Source organism: Netta rufina, assembly GCF_964035555.1.
Source record: "Netta rufina genome assembly, chromosome: 1".
NCBI lineage: Eukaryota > Metazoa > Chordata > Aves > Anseriformes > Anatidae > Netta > Netta rufina.
Window position 1 is genome coordinate 137,659,405 of NC_140123.1, and position 22,337 is coordinate 137,681,741.

The following is a 22,337-nucleotide window of genomic DNA, read 5'->3' on the forward strand; positions in this document are numbered from 1 at the left end:
AGTTCTTCTTATCTGTTTTTTCTAGCAGACTATTGTTAAAATAATATGGATGTTTTCTCCCAATAGCATCAGAGACTTCTTGACATTTTGGAAGCAGAGAAGGAAGTCTTATCAGAAAAGATAGAAGAAGCTTTGATGCAACAGTCACAAAAACATAAGGTACTGCTTTTATTTGCAAAAAAAGGAATCTGGTCTGCTCTGTAGAATTTCTGTGGAATGATCCTGCCACAGTTATTGACAGGAAAAGGAAGGTTTCTCAAGCAATAGACTGAAATGATTTTTAGCCACTCCTCTATTGTGTGCTGCAGTTTAACTTTTCATAATATTCACAGGAAGTGCTGGACAAATGTTTGGATGAAGAAAGAGAAAGAAGTAAGGAAACTGTGGCAGCTGCTATGCAGGTATCTCTTGTTAAGTAGTAAATGTTCATTTTGAATTACATATGTGTCATGAATGCCAAGTTCAGTAAGTCATCTCATAACCAAATTTGTCAAATGTTATGTTCTCATCTGTATTTAAATGAAAGTCTAGATCTAGAAAGGATTAATACATCTGCTGTATCTTACGCTTCATAGAGATAGTCTATGTAGCCTACTTTCTTCTATTTAAGTTAGCCTCTGAATTTATTTATTACAAGTCAGAAGGTTGCAGTTCAGTTGTTCATGTTACCTAAACGTCTGTTTTCATGGTCTTTCAATTAACAACATCAGTATCTTTTCATTTGAAGAGCCAGGTGGAAAGGTCAATTGATGATCTTAAGACAGCATTGTGCCTTATTTAACTTCTGTTAAATATGGTGATTTTCAATGAGGATAGATATTTGAAATCACCTAGAAATATGAACATTTCAACAAACTATGTTTAATTTCTAATGCAGGTATAAAATCCAGTATAAAATTTTAGTTGTTTGTAATGATCTGGGAAAATGAGCAATGTAGCTAGCACAGTTAGGCTATAGTAGAATGTCATGTGTATCTTCATTTATGGTATACACATGATGTCTGAGCACCTCTCTGAATAACACTCAGTAACACAGAAACCATATGTTAGGTGATTGATATCTAGGGGAAAAATGTGTGTGTAATAAAATATCTTAATAGGCCCTTTTTATTTTTGCTTACATTTTTATTATATGTTATAAATGTCAAATAAAAAAAAAAAGATTCCAATGAACTACAAGAAACCATTTTATTAGTAAGTGTAGGTATTTGAGGAACCCAATATTTATTGCTATTTATAACTTTACTTGAGTAGTTCCAAGATCACCATCGAAGGACATTGCACTGACCTATAAGCTCATTAAAATGTGGAAGGGGGTTTTCAGCCAATGTTTGTTTTGAAATTCAGGCTGATGTTACTTATTTGTAGATGTTATGCAATGATGTATAGTCTTTCTGATAAATATATTTGTGAATGGTTCAGCACATATAGAGCAGTGCATTGTCCTTGTTACTTCAAATTCAATGTGTTTCTTCTGAAGATTTCATGTGATGTTTGAATATAGACATTGGAAAAAAAAAAAGATGAACAGTGTTTTTTAGCTTAAGTAGCTAAGGAGCTTTGGGATGGAAGACATAGTTAAGTATGTTTTGGATACTTTGACAAAGACAGTGTTCAGGCTGCCTTTGGACTTTTTGTTAAATACTTGGAGATAAGAGCCTCCTGTAGGAGGTCCATGATGTGTGATTAAATATCACCTACACTAACATGGTTTCTGCTCCATGATTTTTGTGTTCACATTAATCAAGCTAATTATGATACAGTGTATTCACTAGGTGGGGATTTAAGATCTATGCTTGCAGCTCTTTAATTCCGTTAACTGCCAAGTCGTTGTCCAGTGGTAATACCTGCTTAGTAGCACTGTAAAATAGATTTAAGTTCATAGTTTAGAAGTAGAAATATTTGTCTTATGTCTTGCCAACTGATTAATCTCACTAGAAGAAGAAATACATACGAGTTTTGCACCCATGTTGTCTATTTTCATCATTTATTTCTGCTTCTTTTGGAGACTGAAGAAAAAATAGTGGAGGAGGCTGTTCTGAAAGCAGTAGAGGAGGAAAGGAGAAATATGGAGAAGATTCATGAAGAAGAAAGAAAAATGTGGGAAGCAGAACGTGACAGACATAAAGAGAAAATTGCCCAGGCTGTTCGAGAAGCAATACAAGAGCAAAGAAAACATAATCAAGTTAGTACATTTTGGACCTGCTCAGTGTGCTTAATGTCTTTGTAATGTTGTGGTAGTATTTCTTGATATGTTATTTATCACTGCACCTTTGTGATATTTGAAATGAACTGCAGTCTTCTTGGTTTACCTTCATCTAGACTGTGTACGGACAGAATTTGGCACATTCAGAAAATTAACTCCTGTGACCTTTTCAGGCATGTGTATTGAAATGAGATGAATTGTGCACTGCAACTGCCTGTTTTTCACCAATGACTTCAAAAAGTCAACTCAAGACAACTAGCTCAGATACTGGCACCTACGTTGTAGATGGTTTATGTGACTATTGTATATATATTGAAAAGAAGTTATGTCTATTCCTTATTATCATGGAATTCCATTGTCTCTCTTAGAGAAAGATGTTTTTCTTAGACAAAAATTGAGCAGGTACAAAATAAAGAGGGTTATCAAAATTGGAAACATAAAACATTAACAAGACACAAGTGTTTCTAGAGTTATTTCTTAGAGAGATGCTACTATAAGGACAATTGTGTATCACAACACAAATTAAGAAAGACATTCCCTCTCAATTGCCAGTATTGTATTTAACTGGACATCAGGAGTTACAAATTAAGTATATTACAATAGCAGCTAAATTACTCTTCCAAAAGTTAATTTTGTAGTCTCTGCTGTTGGAAATATTTGGGGGAACAGTCTGTTTTGTTGGTGGCCTACTTGTTGAAAATTCTTCAGACGTATTGAAGATATTGAAACATATTGAAGATATGTTTCATCCAGATGTTAGAATTATACGTTGCTGTATTTTTTAATTAACAAGGTCTCCTGAATAACAACAACAACTAGTTTTGAATTTGAAGTAAACAGAAGTAAAATAGCATATCATACTCTTTGGAAACAGATCCCTTTCCAGCATTTAACAGAACTTTACATTTCCTTTTCAAGTATTTAACAGAAATATTAATCTCAAACCTAACTAAATTCATCAAGTTATCTTTTGGTGCAAAGCCATTATTATACTCTGCATCTGTGTTACTTACATTTCTAGAGTAAATAAAATGATTTTACTTTGTATGTAGTTTTTTGCATGTAAGGTTATCAACAGATAAGATGTCAGTTTTCAATGTAGTAATTTTGCTATAATGATAATCGTTCAAGCACTCAAGCTCTTTACAACAAAAAAGATAAGCAGGTGACTTCAAAGCTAAATTTAAACTAAGAAATATTGCTCATGGTTTTGTTACAATAGGAATCATTTAGACTAACCAGAATAAGAATTGTTTACAGTGGTGTGGAGGAGCTGTTAACAAAAAGTCTCCCTTATGAGCAATAAAGTAGTTGTGTACTACAGTAAAGAAAAAGACTGCAGTTTTATAGCATGTGGAACTTGAAGAGATTAATAGGAGGAGGAATTAACAATGTGCTATTAATTTCATGTGCTGTTTAGTGATGTCCCTAAGGCAGATAGTTCTGTGTCCTGTAATTTACTGTGGAAATCTATGTGCCTTGAACAAAACCCACTGTCTGTAGAATAAGAAGTTTAAGAAGAGTTCTGAGGCATCCTGAGCATTTTTGGGTGAAGGGGTCCCATGACTGGTTCTGTGAGGTCAGCCAAGGATCTATTTTTATGGATTTGGGGAGCATGTAAAATGTCTTGAGGATGGGAGAGTGGAAGAATAAGTTAATGTAGTGACTCAGGCTAGGTTTATGTTCCTTGTGGAATATTTTCCTGGAGTTCTTATTTTTGATATGTCTTTAAAGTTTGATAACAGAGCAGGATAATGTTAGTAATTTAGTATGGATTAATGCATTCTTTCAGATAAAATCATAAGTATACTCTGATATCACTGCTTTTCTGAGGAAGAAATCCAGGCCTTCAAGAGGGCATTTTTTTGTTCAGATTAGGATGCTAGCTGATCAAATGATTGATGGTATTGGAGTATTGGAGTATAATGTTCTTATTATGATGCTGAGTTACTGGAGAATGTTGTGATTAATTCTCCTTTACTAAATATCTTGCTCCTGATGTGGCATTAATTAATTCATTTTTTAATACTGAGTAGCTCTGACAACTTTGATAGTAACAGGAATGATTTCTCTTAGTTACAATATATGATGATTTCTCCTTTAAATTAGGTTCATTTTTCAAATACCTGATCTGAATACATCCACTTAAGTAAAATGCAGATTTTTCTTGAGATTTCCAAAGTTCTCTCATACAAAAATATAGTGTGTTTGAAGTTAATCTCTTTAATCTCTGATTAATGAGTGCAAGTTCTTTAGGGAGGATGGTCTTTCACATAGAATGTTGTTTCTTACAAAAATTTTCTTGTTACCTCTGCCAAGAAATGGCTTGCCTTCTTCTGTTGTTACTCTTATAAACATACTACAGCTACTAGAGTTCTGTAAATCTGACAAATGTCCTACAGAGCTAATGTGAAAGATCCTAAGGTGTCAGATGTGTCTTTGGTTTAGTGCTGAAAAACACTTGGAACTACAGACAAGCAGTTTGTCTGCTTACATTTTATTTTTAAGCCTTGTACTCAACATATTTACACTTTTTCCTTAAGATTTTTCTTTCAAGAGGTATAACTGAACTATTCACTGTCTCGCAATTATTGTTTAAAAAACATAATCTGTCAAGTCAGCTCTGTAATTGCCAAAAGTAAAACACAGTCTAACATTTTGGACAATGAAATGTAAAATTGCGGTAACATAACACTTGCCTCATTTGATTTTTCATGCTCTGTTGTATAATATTTTGTGCTTCCTGCTTCAGATTTGTCACCAGATACTATTATTATGTTTAGTATCAAGTAATGAAACAATTGAGTTTAGATGAATGTAAGTGAACATTCAACAATCTCTCCTTTTGGAATTAAGCATGTAAAAATAGCTTTAGGAGCATTATTGTTATTTCAAGAAAAAAAATGTTTTCTCACCAATGCATGAGTTTGGAACTTTGGAGAAATCAAGCAAGGAAAGAGAAGCCTGACTTGTTTTTAACAAAACTATCTCCTTTTAGTTTATCTTTTTTCAAATTATCACCAAAGGAAAGAATCTATGTGTGAGAAATAAAAGATATATTTATATTTACAAGTCTGTCTTTCTTTTTTTCTCTCTCTCCTTTTTTTTTTTTTCCTAGAGTAGAAAAGTTTTTTTTTCCAGAATACTGTCTCCAGAGGCTGTAAGGAAAGTCCGTAAATCTGATTCCTTTCAGTTGAGTTTGGCAGCACCTGCAGGTTTTATACATGTGTTATCCAGGTGCTTAGTGCTTTTAGAAAAAATACCTTGTTTTTATTCAGACAATGGTCCTCAGGTTTGAGGAGGGTGGGATTACATTTTTAATTGGGTATAATAAGCTTTCATTCTTGAGAGAAGCAAGTAGTCTTTTAATTAAAGATAACATGCATTTGCACAGTTACTTCATGATCCTTTTACAGCACATTAGAAATTATTATAGGTGAGAAGTTCATATGTTTAGCAGACTAAACGTAGGCTGGAATGTCTTCAGTATTTTTATTCTATTTTTGATACATTGTATGTTCTTTTTGTTGGTTGGTTGGTTGGTTTGGTAGTGTTTTTGTTTGTTTGTTTGTTTTCCCACTGGTAACTTCCCTGCAGGAAAGGTTTAATATATATAGTTGTTCTCTGTGTCAAGTGGAATGCTTGAAATAGAAAATTCTCCCACTAGAATGTATTATCTAGAATACTTTTTTTTGAATAAAGCAGTGGTTGCCCTGTAGATAAAGAGAATCTATAAATTTGATTGAAGCTGAAGCTTTTCCTATAGAATTTAAAATTGCAAGGAAGCTCCAAGTGAAAGAGACAATGATCAAAGATTATTTGGAAAAAAAAAAAGCCAAAAATTCTTTGGGAATATGAGAAGATCAATACAAATTTCAATGAAGTAGGAAGGCCATATATATTCAATTTATAATTAGGTTAATGCAGAGTAGCTATAACAGTAGCTACAGTAGCCATAACACTACCTTGCAGAGAGCTGTCTGTAGCTTTCTGTATAGTAGTGTTAAAATTTCACAGAGCTAAGTACTTAGTTACATAAATGGGGTGAAATCTGGAAGAAAAAAAAGTTAAGATGTTAAAGACAATTCATGCATCACAATTTTGGTCTTAAAAAAAAAATAATTAAAAGTGAAATGAAAGCTAGGAGCTGAGGGGTGAGCCTTGGAGTTTCAACTCCATGACATAGCTTGAAACTAATAACTCTCCAAAAAGCACTCAAAACAAAGAATCACCTTGGTCATTTCCTGAAGGCTTATACTTAAAATGTTATGTATAATCTACTGCAGTTTACACTGATTCTCAAGGGAAAACAAGCCTGAATTCATCATTTCCATAATCCATGCAGGAGATATACAATAGACTAACATGTTTTGAAGACTGCAAATAATTAGAAAGGAGGAAAAAAAAAAACAAACTTTATTAAAGGAAGTAACATAAAATCTGCTTCCTCTTGGACATGAGCAAAAGCACTAAGGCAAAATGATCTTACTAGTGGGAAAGTATTTCAAGAAAACTTAGACTGTAGTTTCGTTCAGCCAAGCCACAACTGAGATGTACCGAGATATACGAAGAAAAAATACTTTTGTACGAAACTAAAAGGTTTGAGAAAAAAAAGAGAAAAAGCTCCCAGTAGTCTTTTCTGAGCAAGTCTTCAAACATTCAACTCATACTCCTGCGGGTTTCTGTGTTGTTATTCCATGCAACACTATAATTTCTATGTTATTATTTTAGAATATCTAATATAATTTTACTGGCAAACATCCAAATACCTGAAAAAGCTTGATTAGTTGAAAATTATTTTGTACTCTATGGACTTTAAAGTATGTTTAAGGTTTTTCCATGAGGTTATGAGTTCTAGTATAATGTCATTTCTCAGAAGGTAAAAACAGAAAATCTAGAACACACAGTGCTTAATTCTGAAAAATTAATGGCTGCTTACCTGCTATGTTATTAAAACTTTGTTTGGTATTCATGCTCATGTACTTAAGGGAGTGCTTCTTTTAATAGTTTTGGCAAGTCTGAATCAATTTTGTATTGAATGTCTTAGGGATTTCCACACAGTCATATGTAAGTGAAAATATGAAAGCACTGGCTCTATGATTAAAGAACAGGCTTTCTTTTCTACAATTGGATTGTATTGGTTTCATCCTGATGGGCAGCTAAACTTCATCACACCACTCTCTCACTCCTCCTCCTCAAAGGAAGAGGGAGAGAAAATATGATGGAGAAGGGCTCACAGGTTAAGATAAGGACAGGGAAGTCATTCACCAATTACCATCAATATACTGGTAAAGTCTGGAAAAGTCCGCTGCATGCTGACTTTAACCATGTCTGACTTCAGAAGTGCTTTCTAATAGTTATAACCACAAACATTATAATTTGAGGGTAACTATTTTCTGAAAAACCACTAACGTTGCAGTCTGTGGTCGTATTTCCTAGATAAAATTTAGTACTGCCACCTGATCCTTGTGTGGAAACAAAAGAATTTTCCTATAAAATTGCAAACCATTATATGTTTTCTGCTGTTTTTTTTTTGTAATACTGACTGAGTGCTGGTATATAAAGTACACTGTTTCTTTCTGTCTTCCTGCAAATATACGTTTATATTCTAGTTATGTGGTTGTGATTCCTAACATATGTTTGAATGTGATTTGTCATTAAGTAATTGAGTATTTTTAAAATTTTTATTAGTTACTCTAATCTTCTAACTGACGTCAAGCGTATATGAAAACGTATATGAAAAGTCTTGTAAAGAAGCTACTTTTAGCTATAATTAAGAATGAGGCCTTTGATCAGATATCAAAAAAAAAAAAAAAAGAAGTGCAGTTTGTGGAGTGTTCACCCTCAGCTTCTCCTGAGAAGCCAGTCTTTTACTTTCCCTTGAATAAATTAAAATAATATTTAAAACCTCAAATAGTGCTATACCCTTTTTAGCTGAAGGTGAAATAGGGGCAAATTTTTACCATTGCAACAAAAGTCTAATTTAGGAAAAAGTTTAAATGTGGATATAGTATAACAGGAAAAAGCAAAAAAAAAAAAAAAAAATAAAGGAAAATTAAGCATGTACACTGAGAGGATTCAGGATTATTCAAAACTTTCTGAACTTCTGGATACTGGGAATATATAAAGAACAATGATGGACTTGTCTGAATTCTTGTCTTTCACTTTTTGGAATTTTTAGGGAAGCAAAGAGGATCCTTTATATCAACACCACATTGGGCATGAGTGTTGATCTGCTTGAGGTAGGAAGTCTCTGCAGAGGGATTTGGATAGGCTGGACTGATGGGCCAAGGGCAAAAGTATGAGGTTCAACAAAGCTAAGTGCTGGGTCCTGCACTTGGCGCACAACAACCCTATGCAGCACTACAGGCTGGTGGAAGAGTGACTTGAAAGCTGTCTGGCAAACAGGGACCTGGGGGTATTTGTTAATAGCTGGCTGAACATGAGCCATCAGCACACCCAGATGGCCAAGAAGGCCAACCATCCCAGCTTGTATCAGAAATAGCATGGCCAGCAGGACTAGGGAATGATTGTCCCCCTGTACTCAGCTCTTGTGAGGCTGCAACTCAAATACTGTGTTCAGTTTGGAACCCCTCACTGCAAGAGGTGCTGGAGCGTGACCGAAGAAGGGCAACGAAGCTGGTGAATGGTCTAGGAAATCATGTCTTATGAGGAGTGGCTGATGGAGCTGGGGTTGTTTATCATAGAGAAAAGAAGTCTCAGGGATACCTTATCACCCTCTACAATTACCTTAAAGGGGCCCATAGCGAGGTGAGGGTTAATCTCTTCTCCCAAGCACCAACTGATAAGATGCGGAAACAGCCTCAAGTTACTCCAGGAGAGGTTTAGGTTGGATATTAGGAAAAAAATGTTTACTGAAAGGGTTGTGAAGTATTGGAACAGGTTGCCCAGAGAAGTGTTTGAGTCACCATCCCTGGAGGTCTTCAAAGATGTGTAGATATATGAGCTTAGGGACATGGTTTAATGGTGGACTTGACAGTGCTAGGTTAAAAGTTGGACTAGGTAAGTGTATATGAAGTTAAAAAATAATATTTTGTATCACCTTTTTTCTCTTGAATTAAGTCTTGATAAATGAGTAAAGACTAGCATAATTATGGTATGCTTTGTTTATTGCCTCAATAGGCAATACAGCTTTGCTTTCACTTTTATACGTAATTTCATAGACAGCAGAGGTTGTTCTTAATTTTTGGAAATTGTCACTGTAAATGGAAAACAATTATTTACATTGTTTTAATATTTTAATATTGTTGTAATAGAATAATCTTTCACAAATGTATCTCTAGTGGCTTCTGTTTTCTTGAGATTTCTTCTTTTAGTAGACTTTATTTTAAAAGAACTTAATTGTATTTTTATTTGGACCTTCATTCAAATATTGTTTTATTTTTAAGTCGCAAGTAGCCTGATATTAAGGAAAGTTAACATACATTTATTATTTGTTAACATACTTGTTTTGTTTGTCCTACATTTACTAATGTAGGACTTTCTGCATAATAATGCATAACACCTTATCAGATCTCTAATTTGCCTTTGAGTTTAATGGAGTAAATGACTGCACTAGTTTACATTATAATATGAAACAGAGTCTTTTGAGACCTTTTGACAAATTAAGCTGCCATGAGAATATAAGAACAGAATATTTCTATAATGTGTAACTTTCTGCTACTTTTTTTTCTGTTAGTCATGCCAGAGTTCCTTAGTGAAAGAGACCCTTGTCCCAGGATTTTTCTTTGGTAAAGTGAATTAAAATATATAAATAAAAAGATGATAATCTTAATCTTTCACAATTATGATTTTCAACATTTGCGTTCCTGAACAGTGAGGGCTATATAGCTGCACAGCTCAAATTTGGGATTTTAGACTTTTATATGCAAGAAAAATATAGTTCTGCAGGTACAATTCAGTTTTGGTTTAAAAGCAGTAAAAGGATAAATATCTTATACCTCTAAAACCTTAGCATTCCACCTGTTCTTCCAAGTGAATCTTTTCAATACCACTGAGTTCCTGAAAAAATACTTTCTGTGAAGAATTGTAAAACACCAAGAATGTGTAAGATAGCATTCTGAGATTTTATATTTAAAGAAGGTGTCACTGCAGTTTGACAAATGTTTCTTAAACCCATAAAGTAAACAAAGCAATAAAATGCTTGTCATGTGAGCTCTCAAACATTTGTAAAGTTATGTATTTCTCCTTATTTTACCATTATCCCTGTATAAATATGTATTGTGCTTTAACTGAATACTTTAAATTGAATACTGTAAGTTTTGCAGCAAAGTATTTCTTTTCTTCTGAATCAGACAACATATGTACAAGGTAGACTTAGTCCTTCTGACATAGGAGCTTGAATGCCTGTTAATAATTAAATCTAAAAAATAAATTAATCCATCATTGATTTTTATGTTTTTATTGAAGTGATGCAAAATGTGGGTGGGTTGTGTTTTGTTTGTTTTTACCTGTTTTTAGTTTTGCTTTCTGTGTACAAACTGTGTTGCTTAGTAAACATTATTCTGATAGAAGATTTAGTTGATACTGGATCATATCTGATATGAATTGAGGATATGAATTGTGGTCTGTAGAAGAAAAAATGTGATAACCTTATAATTTCTATGAGCATTTGAAACAGGTTTCAATTTTTTTTTACTTCTGTATTTTTTAAGGACTAGAACTTCTTTCAAAAAAAAAAAACAACAAAAACAAACAAAAAAACAAGAAACTAAAGTAATATTTCTGAATAGCTATATTGTTATGTTTCTCTTCTATAAAAATAAATAAATAAAATCCATCCTATTAAATTTTGATGGCAGCTTACTATTTATTCACTAACAGTGAATGCAGTAAGAAAGCTTAAGTCTGCTGATATTGAGTAGCGGAAGTACATCACATCCCTGCTTCATTCTGCAGGTGCACTGATAGTATTTCTGCTACATCCACTTTTGAATGTCTAGTGTAAAAGCATAGGAATTACAAATGCATCACAAATGGCTTCTGAGAAGTAAAAATTGCTTCAATCAATCAAACAAGTGAACTCTAACTACCTGTTCCCAAGGCCCTATCTCAGATATGAAATTTCAGCTGAGGTCCACTATTTATTCAATCTATTATTCTGTATCCACACTTTCAAAGATAATGTACAGTGAATCCTGTGATTTTTCTGATTAGTCTTAAATAAATAAATAATCCTCTCTTTTCCCTTTTTCCTTTCCTCTCTCTCTTTCCTCATCCAAATAGTTTAACACATACTGTGTCATTATTTTTACTGGATGTTGTCTAATTTTCTTATGATATTAACCTTTTGTGTGTTTCAGGAATTTTGGTTGTCATCTCATGTTCCTGAATTTTGAAAACAAAACTCTTGGCTAAATATTGTTGTTACTTCTTTCATGAGTGACTTTGGGATGCCGGGACTTAATCTTTAGGACAGTGAGTTTAGTCCAGGAAAATTTTTCCTTAGCTGATAACTTATGCTAATAAGTTGTATTGGAGGTGATATATGTGTTTTAAGTTGTTCCCGGCTTTCTCTATTTTATTGTACTTCTAGTACTCAATCAGAATTGATTTAGTGTCATATTAATTTGGGGCAGGGAAGTAACTATTATAGTTAAAAAAAAAAAAAAAGTAATGATAAACTTCCAGTAGGAAAGAAAAGGATGAACTGAATTATATTTGTGAAATACTTGTAATATTTACACTTAACATGTTTTCCTTTCACAAAGGAAATTGTCAAGGAAGCATTAATGGAGGAGCAAAAACGAAGTGAAAAGGCAATCGAAGAAGCTGTGAAAAGGACAAGGGAGGAACTGCTGGAATATATTAAAGAGCAGAAAAGGGTAAGTTACCAGTGGCTAACGGGTTTTATTTCCTGAAGTGAGAAATTGATGAAGTTTATTAATCCTAAAGCTTGTCTTGAAATGCACAGAAAAACAGAAGTTTTATCTTCAGATTTTTCACTACTTTTTTCAAACAACTTCTGTTAGTATAATAAAGTTCTTCATGAATATTTGTAGACTTATAAGTTAATGACAAATCAAAAAGCAGAAATGAATGAAACAGTTGAAATCTGTGGTATTTCTTATTACAGTAACTTAAAGATGGGGTTGTAAATGCAGTCTGTCAAATTCAAGTTGTGATCAGAGGTCAGTATCAATAACATGCTGTTTTATGTTCACAGATAAGCTTCATTTTGCAGTTTGTATGCAAACAAAGGTGAACTTTTCCTCTTTACCCATACTATATGAGGGCCTGAAAATATATGATATTCAGTGGGGAAAGATTTATATCCAGTACATTGGTCTTATTAAAAAATATTGTGTTGTTCTGAAATGGTTTCAGCTATGTTAATGATGTATACTTGCAGACTAATGTTTGTACATAAGCAATCAATTGTAACTTTATAAGCTTGATTCACTTCCAGGAGAATAAAATAAATAAATTAACACACTCCTCCCCTTTGAGAATCTTTAAAAATAATTATAATCATAAGGATTCTACATAAACAAAATTACTAATTGTGAATCTAATTGGTATCATTGTCCTCAGAATGAGGTAGTGTCTTTGGTCTGTTATATTCCTTGCTATTATGGGCTGAATAATATTGTGGAAAATAGTATTTAACTTCAGAAGTTTCACTCTACTAGTAGTTCAAGATGTTGGTTGAGTTCTCTTCTTCTCTTATTGTGGGTGGAGAAGTTTACATTTAGCAGCGTGGGTCTTATTGGGAAAGACATTTAAACAGATGTCCAGGGGAAAACACTGTCCGTAATGAATTTGTTTATATGTTAAGTTAGTCATTTACAGAGGATGAGCTCTGGGGAAAGTGAAAATGCATCTCATATTAGAACAGCTAGTATAATAAATAACTTAGTTAATAGGACCAGTATTGCAACTCAACTAGTCTGTGTAGTACAGAGTCCTATGTCTATGTCCTAAGTCCTATGAGGAGTGGCTGAGGGAACTGGGGTTGTTTAGTCTGGAGAAGAGGAGGCTCAGGGAGACCTTATTGCTCTCTACAATAACCCGAAAGGAAGGTGTGGGGAGCTGGGGGTCGGCCTCTTCTCACAGGTAACTAGTGATAGGACTACAGGGAATGGCCTCAAGTTGTGTCAGGGGAGGTTCAGATTGGAAATTTGGAGAAATTCTCAGAAAGAGTAGTCAGGCATTGGAATGGGTTGCCCAGGGGAGTGGTGGCATCCCTGGGGATGTTCAAGCAAAAGTTGGATGTGGTTTTGGGGACATGGTTTAGTGGGCGACATTGGTGGTAGGGGGATGGTTGGACCAGATAATCATGGAGGTGTTTTCCAACCTTAATGATTCTATGTTTCTCTTCACTGTTGATATATAGATCACACAATTTTGAATTGATGGTGAGATTGTCTAGATTTCCCAGATCAGATTATTTCAGCTGTATCTGGGAGAAAAATAAATGGGATTTTGGTTAAAATAAACCTATATGTTGTTTGAAATAACAAAAGAAAAAGTCTTCAGTTACTTGCTGCAGAGTTTCTGTAAATTTTCCTTTGTATATAAGTGGACTTGTACATCATTTATTACTCCTTTGCAGGTACACCATACCTTTATAATCTTGTTTATATTAAAAGTATGTGAGGTCAAAGCCTGGCAAAACAAAAAAACAAACAAACTGAAAAAAAAACCTCCCCTTTTGCAGCTTCTGCTATTTCCTCCGGTCCTATCGCTGTCCCCAGACAGCAGAGCTCAGCGCCTGCCCCTCCGCTCCCCTCATGAGGGAGCTGCAGGCCGCCATGAGGCCTCCCCTCAGCCTGCTCTGCTCTGGGCTGAACAAACCAAATGACTTCAGCTGCTCCTCATCCTTCCTGCTCTCTAGACCCTTCACCATCTTCATAGCCCTCCTTTGGACACTCTAATAGTTTTATTTCGTTTTTATACTGTTGTGCCCAAAATCACACACAGTACTCAAATTGAGGCTGCACTATTGCAGTGTAGAGCGGGACAATCACTTCCCTTGACTGGCTGGCAATACTGTGTCTGATGCACCTTAGGATGCAGTTGAACGTCTTGGCTGCCAGGGCACACTGTTGACTCGTATTCTACTTGCTGTTGACCAAAACCCCCAGATCCCTTTCTGCAGGACTGCTGTCCAGCATCTCGTCCCCTGGTCTGTACATATAGCCAGGGTTGTCTCTTCCCAAGTGCAGAATCTGACACTTGCTCTTGTTAAACTTTATATTGTTGGTGATTGCCCAACAATTTGTCAAGATGTCTCTGCAAGACCTCTACACCTTTGATGGAGTCAACAGCTCCTCCCAGTTTGTCATCTGCAAACAAAAACACCTTCAACATCCAAGCCATTTTTCTAGTTGTATGCTGGACATTTTGTCCAGAAGGATATTGTGAGAAACAGTATCAAAGACTTTACAGAAATCCAAAATGATAACATCAACTGGCATCCCTTGGTCAGCTAGATGGAATGGAAATTAGGTTTGCTAAGTAGCAGCTTTGCCTCATGAACTCATGTTGGCTGTGACCAATGACCTCATTGTCCTTCAGGTGTTTTTCAATAACTCCCACAATAATTTTCTCCATAATTTTACCAGGCACTGAAATGAGTCTGACAGGCCTGTAATTACCAGGGTCTTCTTTCTTTCCCTTCTTGAAAATTGGAATAATTTTTGCCAGCTTCCAGTCAGCTAGGACATCCCCAGATTCCAAAGACATTTGAAAAATAATTGAGAGAGGTTTTGCAATGACATCTGCTAGCTCCCTGAATAACCTTGCATGAATCCCTTTGGAACCCATAGACTTACATGCATCCAGATGGTGACAAGTTTGGGATTGGCTGGGCTGGGAGTTTATTATTCACACAGTCACAATTCTCCAGCTCAGGGGATCTGGGGTCCCTGATCCTGTCACTGGTGTTATGAACTTGTTGTGTATTTAAGTACAGAGTGGAAGATGTTTTTGACTCCAAATCATTAGGCACAATAGCTTATATAAAAGAGTAAAAAGAAAGAGACAGAGTAAATGGATCTTGATCAAAGCCCATGTACCTGCCAGAGTACAAAATATACCTTATGAACTATATTAAAAAGTATCAGCCTATGGAAGGAATTTCTAGAAAGGACTCAGGGAACACAACTTTCTTCCTAGGCTGAGATTTAATTATTTTTATTTTATTTTTTTTTACTGAATGATGAGGAGAGTTTCAGTTGTGCTCTTGCAAAGGTAGCATACACATTGTACATTTCATCATTGTTTTGAAAACAAGTTTTTAGAATCCTTCAAGCATGGCTACAATGATATTACATGCATAACCTGGTTAGCAGTGGTTAAGTGTTTATCAATTTATAAAAGTTAGATCTGTCAATCCCACAAGTTTTGCAGTACATTATACATGTAGTCCAATATTATACTACACTATATGTAACAGTAAATATTTACTTAGTTTGGATCTTTGTGTTAGAAGGAATTGACTGTGAATGAGTCTTTTTAAAAATAGATTGATAATTATTTGTAGAGATCATGCATGTCAACATAATATATATGTCAACATAACAAGGAAAACAAACTAGAAATCTCCTGATGCAGTTCCAGAACTGACCTGAGTTGTAGTCCAGCTATGCTACTTCTATAATAGTGGTTACTTTTGAAGGCCAAGACACCATATGATTTACAAGTTCGGAGATTTCACAAATCCAGCTTCTCAGCATCCAACATACACTTTAACAGTCACTTAACATATAGTATGTATGTGTGGGATTCTTTGAAGTAGTAGTAAGTGACTTAAAAAAAAAAAAAAGTAAAAAATTGATATTCCTTTATTCTTACACAGTACTTTTCAACCCTTTTCTTTCCTGATCAGTATGCTTGTAACAGAAGTTTTTTAGAGTTGAGGAAATTAAATGTCCTAGGTTTCATAAAATTTCTGAGTGATTTAATGTCATATACATAAAATTTATTCATACCTATGGTGGAGCTATGAAGACCCTAGTTCAAACCTGCTCACAGATTAACTCTGAATTATTTATCTAATTGGTTTTACACATAATGTTTGACACTGTTGTCCACAAATGAGGTACATTCCATATCAGTGAAACAAAACGTAACTTGTCTCTTTGACTGTATTTTCTCATGGGCAAATGAACAAGTGACAAGTGTCTGTGCGGGGGGAGGGTTATATGAAAAATGAGAGTTTGGGAGCATAAAAGTTAGTTAGGAGGGGGAAATGGAAGCAACAATATCATCATGCTAAAATGCCTAAGATAAGAACAAATGTTATTTAATGTTATTGAATGCCAAAGTGTCTATATCAAGCGGAGAATGTCAGTAATTATTCACCTCTCATTAAAGGACACTGCAAACTAAAACAAAACAAAAATAGAAAGGAAATTCTGAAGGCAACATATAGTTTGAGACAATAAATTAAAGATGGACAATACATTGTCATTGTGCTTTTTTATACTTAAAATAAAATCCCAAGTTTTTAACCATATATGAACTATATTGACAATGATTCAATTTATATACTTCAGTCTTAGCTTTAGTTTCTTTATTGCATTTTCAATGAATATTATATTAGAAAAATGTTTTCTATGTTGCTACAAGTAACATATTAAGAATCTGAATATCTAAGATGTGAAGGAATTTTCACAGGAATTTGGCCCTTTATTTTGCAATTACTTCATAACCACAATTATTCTCAAGTGTGCTTCAAACCTGAAATAAAGTAAGACAGACATATCTGTTGAAAGATATCTTTGAAAGATATCAGACTTGTAGAGGTTTATATAAACCTTAACACCTTGAAGAACCCTTCTATGTCAAATTTGAACACACTTGCTACTGCTAATAGCCAGGCATGCTTTTTTCAGCAAAGGCACACACACATTATGTCCAGAAAATTATCTTTATTAATGTCCTGAAAGTTTATTTGACCTTGTAGTACATAGGTCCTTTTTTGAACATAAATATCAGGAAGGCAAAACAATGTTTCACCTTCCTGATGATGTAAGGGAAAATGGGGTGGTGGTGGTGAATGCAGATACACACATATAAAAAAGAAGACAGGCACTGAAGTAGGATTAAATAGCAATCTACTACGTTCACTTTTAATTATCATAAAATAAATGTTACTCTTAGATTATATCCAGTGCATAGTTACAGTACGTTATTGGGTGCTACCTATATCCTTCGATGACTTAGATGTAGGGGGAAGCAATATCTTGCAGTTTGGTTAGAGAGTGAAGTAACACTAGGAAAGCACTTGTCCATGAGTATCAGCATTCTGTCCCATTTGACATACACCCAAGATTTGCTAACTCATTTGCCAGTGTTGTCTTTTGTGGCTTGATGTTCATAAACCTATCACCTCTGGGCTTGCATTGTGGTCTTTGTTCATCTGACTGCTTCAAAAATAGCCAGTACAGTGACAGGCCCCCACATTTTAAGTGCTCCAAGATATAATAAATCACATAGGCCAGCCATTCAGACTCACTGTGCCTGTGTTATTGATTGGAGTGAGAAGCCTTTTACATTTTTGCATTGTCTCTAAGAATTCTAGTGTTTGTTTTCACACTGAATATATCTGAAGGGGTTTCAGGGTGTGATAGCTATTTGTTTTTTTTCCTCAATGATGCTGATGTGATATTATACATTTGCACATCTGTATGTAGGCACTTATTTGTGTGTGTATGTGGACAAACATATTTATTTACTCTTTGGAGGACATGACAAGAAGTAGAGACCTAGTGGCAAGAAATAAAGTTTAATGGTAGTTTAACTACAGCCTAATATTGCAGTTCCCAAAATGTTATCCATGGACTAAGAGACAAAGGCATGGCAGGTGACCTGACACTGTATTACTTCTCTAATATTTTTGATTAAAGATTTGATTAGTGAGTACATGGTGCTCTTTTAGGAATATATATATAAAAGAAAGGCTTCTTATATGAACTTCATGTGGGGCTTTGCCCATCATATGAACACTCTGGTTCCATTTGATAGCTGTGAAGTATGTGAACAGAAACATATCTTTGTCCCACAGTGTGAGTTTTATAAGCAATTCCAAGGAACTTTCACATTGGTTGTTTGCTCCTTTGTGCAGTGTAATTATGTGACAGACTTTATGGAGGTATGTTGAAAGTATTCTACTTTTGTATTAGAAGAATAAGACAAGTATGTTAGCATTGTGTATAAAATAATGTTTGGACAACACCTTTGTCATAGTCTTTTGCTTACACTGTCTCCCTTCACTGATCCAAGTTGTGAGAAAAAAAAACTAGGTGTAACCTACACCAGATGCAACCACCTATGAAACTGTAGAGTAGCAGACAGGCATTGTTGTAAGGCAGACAAGTGATTTATCAGATTCCACCGGTCTGAGAGAAGTCAAGTCAGTTGATTAACAGGAGTAAGAGTTAATTTCTGAACAGGGAAAAAGCTTGAAAACAAGTTGTAAAACAACAAGAAAGCAGTGTCTGAATAAATAAATAAATAAATAAATAAATAAATAAATAAATAAATAAATATCAATGTTGAAGTACATTAAGGTCCATCTTAGTCTTATTTTGAAGTAATGAAACCATTCCTAAATTTGCAGTATGGAACTACACATTTTTCTTTTTATGTAGGGAGTCTAGTGCCTGCTGTTCCACAAAGACAGTTCCTGAAAGAGTTGCCTTATATATCTCATAGCTGAGATGATTTTTTATTAAATTGCAGACAGAAAGCAAAAAAACAGCTTAATAAAAACACTATTGCAATATTAAAATATTCCAAAAAGCCTTCAAAGATTGACAGAAGTGAATTTTCTATCCAGTGTTATCCAGATATTTTGAGAAATAATGTAGCTAGGTAGTTACACAGCACATTCTGTTTCTAACCGGTGAAATGGTGCAGGGATCCAGATGCATTCTAGCAGTAAAACATACTGACAAGTAAATATTTTTATATAAATTATACATTCCTTTAATAATTTCTGTGAGACTTTATATACTTTAACTGCATGTAAAATGAAGAAAAAGATAGGAATTGAATATATTATTAACATATATGCTTAATTAGCTTCTTTGATTTTTTGTGTTTTCTTTCCTGTCAGTTGCAAATGCTAGGATCACTAACCTTGTCATGCACAAAAAGACTGCTCTACAGTAGTTAGGAAAAACAAACAAACAAACAAAAAAAAACATGCTGTAGTCCCCTGCAATAAATTTGAAGGGAAAAGTAACTCACCTGTGACTTTTTGGGCTAGTTGTCCAAGTGGTTTATCCAGCAGAAAATATCCTGATAGTCCTGATCCTGAAAAATATATACTTATATGCTTTATTTTATACTCTGATCTTGTTTACATTAAGTATTATGATCTGTAAAATATTGGCAAAAAAAGTGATTTTGGTGTCAGGAAAGAACATGGAGAACATAGAAGTGCTATTACACTCAGTTCACTGCTGTATTTTCAATGTTCAGAATGCCATTTTCAGTATGAGCCTCAAACTGAGGATGTGAACTTGCTGAGATCCAGGAAAAGATCATTTATATTCCTGTGTACATGTAGGTTCTAATTACTTTAAAAGTATTAATTTCAAAGAGGACCTGTCACATTTTAATATTAACAACTGAAATGAAAATGGATTTCACTTTTCTGGAGGTATTTTATACCCAAAAAATAAAAAATCAGTTGTTTCCCAACATGAGGAAGTACCAAATTAGTACATTGAAAAATTTGAGGTAGTACTATTGTCAGTATAAGCCTACTGATTTCTTTTTTTCTTCTTGATTTCTTCCTTTTTTATTGATTTTCTTCTTTTCTTTATATATAAATATATATTGTGATTATTCCTGATGGAGATTTTTAAAATAAGTTCTTGTAGGAAAGTGGAAGAACAGCAGGATTTTTTATCAAATTAGTATTTGATTTTAAATTGATTTTAAAGGTGGTTTTAAGGTCAAATTCAAACCTTCTTTGTTCTGACAGGTATGAATTACATGTCCTGAAACAGTCTAACCTGCTGCATCTCAGGATTCAAAAATGAACTTAAGGTTTCTATCACAGTCTCTGATTAGTCTTTCACCAGTGAAAATTGAAGCAAGAATGCATAGCTTAGCCATATACCACAAAAATTGCCTTAACAGTTTAGTAATTGCTAACTAAAATATGATAATTCACAAGTCTGGGGATTGTTTAAAACCATAAAGCAATGGCTTTGTGGGTTCTCATCATTCTGAGTCAGATCCTCTGTTTTTGCATTCAGATTGGCTCCTGAATGCTCTTCTATTTATAACCAAATTTTCTGTTTAAAAGATTGGAATGGACTTCATGGGTTTTCAAACCAATATTTTGCCATTTCCAAAGTAGTCACAGAAGTGTTATCTTGAAACACTTACCGTAATCTTTTTCCAATTCATGGCAAGAGCAGCAGTAGGAAACTATTATTTTATGAATTCATCATTCAAATAGGAATGTTTTAGGGGTCAGGCTTGTACGTGGTTGAGTGCACCTTGCTTTTGCCTAATGTGTTCTATAGCCTAATCCTCTGATCACAAGTTCAAGCAATCACTTCCCACCTCTGCTTCTTTACTGTTTGCTTTAGTAAAGGGTCATCAAGTCCTGCAGTGCTGTTATTACTTTCCCAATAGTTGTTAATTCTGCACATTTTATATATCTGTAAAAGTACCAGGAGACAAAATAGTACTGTAATAATTTTTTGTTAGTTTGTGTGCATCTGTACAGAACCATAAAAAATGTTGCCATGAAGTAGAGAGCTTTTTGGCTTTCTACATGTTATCCTCTTATGTAATGGGGTGTTAGTGTAATAGTTTATAATTGCATAAGGGTTTGGTGTTTTTTTTTGTTTGTTTGTTTGTTTGTTTTTGAAACTCTTTGTTTAATCATCACTGAAGTGTTTTATGATTTATTTTTTTTGCATAAGGGACTTTTTCAAGTATCCTCATTTAAATAAATGCTAAAGGTCCAGTTTAGTTTTAGTGTGAATACAACAGCTTCAAAAATGTCAGCTTTATCCTGGAACATAGAAAATTAATTGGATATTCCTAGTTTTTACACAGGAAGTCATACTCTTAGAGTTATCCATCTTGAGGATTTGACTGTTGGGATATTTGACATTTTAAATAATTGAATTACTTGGATTTTTTTTTTCTCTTTGTGATTACCTGTTCATACAAGATTTTGTGAGACATTTCTACAGTTTTCCCTTTTTCCTTAATTTCTTTTTCCATTCCTGTGGTTGAGTTTTTAATGTCTACAGTACTTGTACTGTGTGTTCTAAAATAATTATTTCCAGTACTGTCAAATAAATAATTGAACGGAGTTCTGAAAGGGTAACTTCACATTAATATGAAATAAATTAGATCCAGTGTTTCAGTGATATGAAATAAGATTTTGGTGCAGAAACCTTTATTTCCTATATTTTTCAGATTTCTTTATTGGCATCTTTTCTACCAATGTTTCATGCTTGCCTGAATCATTTTGAACTAAGTCTCCAGAAAGAGGAGAGTGTAGCTTACATTCTGTCTTCATTCAAATAGTAGAAAACTAGTGAAAAGATATATTTAGCCTAGGAATTTCTGTTCTAATAAGTGAAGTCTAAGGTCAAGTTTTGCTTGAGAGAATTTTGACTAATTTGAATGGTTAAATAGATTTACTATCTTAAAAATTAAAGGCAGAAATAAGTAGATGCAGGAACATAAAGAGCATTTATGTCCATTGAGCATTTGTCAATCACATACTTGGTTTCACCTTAGTTCTCCTGAGGTGAGAGCCCATCTTGCCTGATTTTTTTCTAATATTGAAGAGAAATTAAAAATTGTTTTCCACCTGCCATCTGAGATGCCCAGCAATTTTTTTTTATTTCTATCTGTACATCATTATTTTGTCTTAATTCTTTTATGTTTAAAAAAAAACATCTTTCAACAGGAACCAGGTAGTCCTCTGCAGGTAACTTTGGTTCACAACTTCTTTTACAATGCCATTTTTAACCTTTGATTGGTATGTAGCTGTTCACAGTTAAGATTTGAAATAAAAATGGTTAAGCTTTTCAATCCCAAAGTTTTACCAGTACCATAAAGCACTAGTTTTATAAACACTGAACCATGCACTAGGACAAAAGTTCTAAATATTTAATGT

General features: G+C 34.1%; 1 protein-coding gene across 1 annotated transcript in view; it reads left to right on the forward strand.

The window, feature by feature from the left end:
- Window positions 1-22,337, forward strand: part of CCDC91 (coiled-coil domain containing 91) — a gene marked incomplete at its 5' end in the record, with an annotated part of 125,415 nt that overhangs the window by 77,545 nt on the left and 25,533 nt on the right. The window contains 4 exons of the mRNA XM_084305815.1: window positions 67-159; window positions 333-401; window positions 2,009-2,185; window positions 11,938-12,051. Of these exons, the coding sequence (XP_084161941.1) occupies window positions 67-159; window positions 333-401; window positions 2,009-2,185; window positions 11,938-12,051 (453 nt within the window). The remainder of the gene's footprint in view (window positions 1-66; window positions 160-332; window positions 402-2,008; window positions 2,186-11,937; window positions 12,052-22,337) is intronic.